General features: G+C 43.5%; 1 protein-coding gene across 2 annotated transcripts in view; it reads left to right on the top strand.

The window, feature by feature from the left end:
- The first annotated feature begins 670 nt into the window (after positions 1-670).
- plpp3 (phospholipid phosphatase 3) overlaps positions 671-6,000 on the top strand; it is a 52,231-nt gene continuing 46,901 nt past the window's right edge. For both annotated transcript variants that reach the window (XM_038268725.1, XM_038268735.1), the window contains exon 1: positions 671-1,121. In XM_038268725.1, the coding sequence (XP_038124653.1) occupies positions 983-1,121 (139 nt within the window). In that variant the 5' untranslated portion in view covers positions 671-982. The remainder of the gene's footprint in view (positions 1,122-6,000) is intronic.

The following is a 6,000-nucleotide window of genomic DNA, read 5'->3' as shown; positions in this document are numbered from 1 at the left end:
AAAGCAGAATGATGAAATGGGGGTCCCTATGTCCTCCAGAAGTCTAAACCTATAGCAGCATAACTATAGAGATAGCTGAGGATTAAGAATTAATGTGCAATTACTATTTAATACCCTGTGCAATAATCTGCTTTTCTATATTTAGTACCTATATTTAGTATATTTAGTAATTATATATACTATATATAATTCTCTATATTTGGTAGTGCAATAAACACCCATGTATATTAATACCCTGTGCAATAACTCCCCCACGCACCTTTTCTTCCTTTGGCAGATGCTGATGTAATGACTAAATTTCTCCACTGTGAGATCAATAAAGACAATCAATCAATCAATCAATCAATAATGAAATGGAGATTAAAATTGTTGGACTGCACAATACTTTCGGACTGCCTGTCTGTCTCATTAAGATATATAGGCTAAATGCAGAATTAAAATTCCCCCTGGTTGTAGAAACAAACAGTATAAATGATCTGTTGGTTCCAGGTTTCAGCATCTCCATCCCCTGAGGCATCGCTTTTTCTCCAAACTAAGTGCGGTCGGCCTGTAGGGGCCACGGGGCCACTCCGATCAGAGCGCACTACCCTCTGCTGGTGGAGGGAGGAGGAGGAGGAGGGCCGAGCGATGCCGGGGGGAACTTGAAGGGAGCAGGAGGAGAGGAAGGATTGATATAACCAGAGCGGCTGTCCATGAGCAGCGCACTTTTCTCTCGCTCCGTTTGCGCACATAGAGCGGCTTTCCATTCATTTCAGCCTCTGCTGGCGCGGATCCGCTCAACTTTTTACGCGCATTTAAGTTTTCTTTAAACGTTCCTAGTTTACAGTTTTACATAAGAAAACAAGACTAGATAAGAGAATAAGAAACTCTGCTGGATCTCCGGGTGGGAAAGTTAGAATTTAAAGGGACTTTTTGAGCCATTTTTCCTCCTCAGACCTGCAGCGCGCTGCGGGACTCCGAGCCGAAAGCTGCCCGTTCTCCAATGCAAAAGTACGTTTATGAGAAAGCGATGGCCCAAGAGACAAGGAACGGAGGAAACTCTACGTTAAACAACAACAGCGGGCTGGACAAAAGCAGAAAGAAGCTGCTGGTTGCGCTCGACATCTTCTGCCTCCTGCTTGGTGAGTTTCCATTGGATTTCCCTATCTCTGTTTGAGGTGACATCACAGCGGCTCTCATGCAAAACTCTCATCCCAGTGATCCTTTATGTCAAACTTATGAGCAAACAGACAAACCCGCGCTTTCTGATGGCTGCCATTAAAGGCGTTATCTGCTGTAAAGCTTGGCAGCTGTCTGCACGCGCTGGGCAGCATCTTCTTATCACCCAGCTCCAACTGAGCTTTGCCAAAGGAGGGACACCAAGAAATACACTTTCTAGAGAGACTTTTCTGCTTTTAAAGGGGGAAACACATCATTTCTAACCACACAAAAAATGCAATGACACATGTTATAAACTTAAAACCATTAAACCAATCTATTGGGAAAGATAATTATCCTGTCATCACCTGATGTTCTGATCATTTTAAAGCACTTTTGCTCTCTGTCAGGTGATTTCCGACACACCTGGGCAAAAATAAAAACTGCAAAGTCAGATTTCTCTTTACTGGCTTTTATCAGTCAAATGCTGTAATAGAACTAACATAATTTCGTCTGTTTATGCATAAACCAACAACACAGGGAAGATATTTGTTTTGTGTTCAGTGCATATCAGATAAAGGTCAGAGTCATTAAACTTTAATGCACATTTGAATGTAATTTATTTACTTTCTGACTGAATGGAAGCTGCTTGTTTTATACGTCTGTCAATATTTGTGCTAAAATATTCTTTCTTTGATGATTTGTGGACATTAAGATCTAAAGAGAAGCATCATCTCCTGTCAGACCCTGTAATTCAGAGAAGGGTGGAGTCAGAGTAAAGAAATATGCAAGAGGGGGTCACTGCAGTGGCTGGAAGCTGGAGGGGAATTCGCTGGGAGTTGCAGGGAAGTGGGCTTCCATTCAGCTGGTGTTTGACGGGAAGGGCCATTTGAATGGCTGTAGTGTTACAGTCTTTAGAATGGAAAAATTTGTTTAAAGGCTGTAAAATTCAAACAGCAGCCAGAAGCCTGATCAGTGCATATCTAGTCGGACTGATGTCTTGCTCTCTCCTCTACCCGGCCCTCATTTACTGGCCTGAAAATAGCCCCCCACCCTCCTGTCTTCCATGGCGTGCCCCAGTTACCCTGTTACTGTGAACTTTGACCTCCATAGGTTCCTGGCAGCTAGAGATGTCCTTTCTCAGAGCTGAGGTGAAAATCTGACTGCTATCAGTATTGATTTACAGCTTGACCCAGAATAAGAGGCCGGGGGTCTGGGCTTGCTTTTTTTTTTTCTGATGTCCACTTTGTTGCACTCAGTTCAAACTTTGTATTCAGCTAGTGTTCCTTCCAGATTCTGGGCTTGGTGTGTGTGCTTCTTTGATAGCTGCTGTCACTGTTGCCCGCTCCTTTTTAGGTTTCCAGCTCCAGCGGCCCCCAGTTTTCAATCCCCTCTGTCTCCGCTTTTTCTTTTCTCTCTTTTTTAAAGAAGAGGATTATGGGAGTTGAGCTTAACTTCTCCACATTCTCTCACTGAACTCCTGCAAAGCTCTGGCCAGCTGCCCCCTGATCACTTTCCTTCTCCCTCTCTGTCCCAGTGAATAATTTCTTAAGCAGGTGCTGGGGTAGAGGAATGCCTCTCTAGGAGATGCCTGGCTGAGCGGGTGTCAGTGGAGCATGTGGGAGACCTAGCGACAGCCCCACATGAATAGGAAATATGACTTTGCTGCACAGAAGCAAACTTTTATTACCCAGACAGCTACAAATGGAGCGGATTAACTTTTTAAAAACTCACCAGCGACAGCAGATCTGCCAGACAGATGCAGAGTTTTCCATGTAAACCAGTTTTCCTTTTTTAAAGAACCCCCAGACAGATATACAGCGTTTCATCTGTGCTCGTATAAATGTGGAATAGCTTTGAGCACATGTGGAGTGAATTTCCTGCATAAACCAAACTTCCTTTACTGGTTCATCTAGAGTCACACACCAACATGCTTGTAAACACACACACATACAATCATGTAAATACACAATCGCAAATGGGCGCACAAATTCTCCTTTGTCATGCTAAACACAGTCTGGCTCTCGGGTGATTATTGGTTGGCCCACTTTAGCGGTTTAGGGGGTAGGTGGGTGGGTGGAGGGGTGGGGAGGTAGAAGAGAACAGAAGGGAGGGTTGGGGTTATCAGGCGCTGTGAATGAGGAGCGAGGAATGCGGGCGTGCAGAGGGCTCAGATGCAGGCCTGGTGTTGTTGAGCAGCTTTTGTTCACTGTGCTGTAGAAGAAAGGGTTGCAAATACTCTGCAATCAGTGCATACATTAATACCCCATTAGCTTTAATTAGTTAGTATCAGCCAGCTGAGATCCACACATGCAGAAATGGGCGGTGACATATTTCAGTCAACCCAACCGCCGCATTACCTCAGGCAACACCAAGAAGTCTGGGTAAAGCAAGGCTGGTTATCCATAATAAACACGTGAAATACTGATCCAGATCGCTTCATTTTCAGGCTCCCTTATTCATTTTGCAGCACCTAAATGTTATAGATCATCAAGCAATTTTAACATTAGATATTGATAACTTAAAGGAATAGTACACCCAAGACATGATTAGCCTTCATTTTCTACTCACCCCCATGCTGAGCAACACTCTAGAGTACTTTTTTGATATCTCAAATGCATCTGGAGATCTGGGAGGCTTCTTGCTGTCTGCTGACATTCAAATAATGGAGGTCTATGGCGCCCGAGGCAGAAAGGTCCATAAAAGTCCACAAAAAACGTGTCAATATTCCTCCATACTGCTCGTCCAATGTATTCCAAGTGTCCTGAGTGGGTAGCGTCCAGAATTTACTCGAAACAAAGTCATTTAGAAAGTTTTTAGAGCATAAACAGTAGTGTATAGGATTTCCTGAAAGCGCGCACATGCGCGATCCCGACGCTACGGAAACCGCGGCAGACCAAACCAGCGCATTCAGCTCGGCAAAGAACTCATGCTCTTCCTCAACACTGAAGTCCTCAGACATTTTTCTTTCGTTGTTTCTTTCTTTGCACAGGTAAACAGCACATTTCTTCTTCTACGCTTGCATTATTGGAAGAGCAGACGCTGAATGCGCACTTTCATCTGGTTTGGTCTGCCGCGGTTTCCGTAGACTCGTGAACGCGCTTTCAGGAAATCCTATACACTACTGTTTATGCTCTAAAAACATTCTAAATGACTTCGTTTGGAGTAAATTCTGGACGCTACCCACTCAGGACACTTGGAATACATCGGACGAGCAGTATGGAGGAATATTGACACGTTTTTTGTGGACTTTTATGGACCTTTCTGCCTCGGGCGCCATAGACCTCCATTATTTGAATGTCAGCAGACAGCAAGAAGCCTCCCAGATCTCCAGATGCATTTGAGATATCAAAAAAGTACTCCAGAGTGTTGTTCAGCATGGGGGTGAGTAGAAAATGAAGGCTAATCATGTTTTGGGTGTACTATTCCTTTAAGTGAATTCAATAATGATCTTAAATATCAAGGCTTAAGATTATCCAAATGAGAGTTTCCCTGTATGAAAAGTTCTCTTATGATGAATTAGCTGTGATTAACTAGCCTGGTGAGACCATCCTGATCTCGCGAGCTTTCAAGGTTTCACTTGCTAATCAGTCTGGAGACTCTCCGTTAAAGAAAATTTGGAGCCGTTCACCAAACGAACGTCCAATCAGCGTTGGCTTTGAGGCGGGTTGAGGTGTGACGCAACGAGAAGCGCCACAGTTCAGTCTAAAGAACGTGGCGGCTTCAGCCGATGAAACTAGCGTTAGCGTGGCTATCGAGCAAGTTTTATCGGAATTACAGAGTATTTCTTCACTGAAGGAAGAGCAAAACACTGCTCTGGAGGCTTTTCTCAGAGGAAAACATGTTTTTGCTCTTCTCCCGACTGGTTTCGGCAACAGTTTGATCTATCAATTGGCTCCTCTTCGTCGTCGCTCTGTTAGTACGTCATATGCTTCGTTGATCTGATTGGTTTATTTGGCCCGTCTATCACCAACATAGGCCAATCAGCTAACCAGTATTTTCGCCCCTTCCCAAAATTACTGCAACGGAAGGTTGTCGGAGTCAGGTTAGTGATTAACAGAGTCAGGTTAGTGATTAACAGAGTCAGGTTAGTGATTAACATCTTGTGAACGGCCAAGTTCAGTTATAGTAGCCAGACTCCAGGCCTGATCACTGTCAGACCTGTAAAGTGATTTCAATTCAATTCAGTTTATTTCTATAGCGCCCAACACGTCATCTCACGGTACTTTACAGTTCACCAGTGTAGTGGTGTAGACTGCTACGCTACCACTGCCATATTTGGCTGTTGCTATATGATATTTTTCTTAAATGAAATGTTAATTTACAACAGACATAACAAAACCTAGGTTTTCATTGGCCTCTTTGATGAGTTGTTGATGGATTATTTTAGGTATGACAGCTACTTCTTTGGTTGGCTCTTCATTGGCTCATCTCTTCACCCTTTATTATAGAAGGGCTCTCACTGTGGTTCACTAAAGCATGGACGCCTTCAAATAGGCTATGAAAACCTTTCAAGACTAATAAAGATCAGGTCATTTGTTGCACAGCTGCTCTTTATTTTTTGATTGTGATATTTTAGTCTACTTTATGATCTGTTTAACTGACTTTTAAGGCTAGGCTTAAAACTTTCCTTTTTGATAAAGCTTCTAGTTAGAGTGGCTCAGGTTATCCTGAGCTATCTCTATAGTTCTGCTGCTATAGGCTTAGACTGCTGGAGGACATAGGGACCCCTTTTTCATCATTCTGCTTCATTCTATCTCTATTCTCCCACTCTGCAGAATCTGTTAGTTCAATCTCTAACGTTCTGCTCTCTCTGCTTTTCCTCATAGTAGCTTCATCTGGTCTGTTCCTGTTTGGCTGTGA

Source organism: Cyprinodon tularosa, unplaced genomic scaffold (assembly GCF_016077235.1).
Source record: "Cyprinodon tularosa strain WSP-4 unplaced genomic scaffold, ASM1607723v1 ctg119, whole genome shotgun sequence".
NCBI lineage: Eukaryota > Metazoa > Chordata > Actinopteri > Cyprinodontiformes > Cyprinodontidae > Cyprinodon > Cyprinodon tularosa.
The sequence above is the reverse complement of the archived record's forward strand: the minus strand, read 5'-3'. Positions and strand labels throughout refer to the sequence as shown.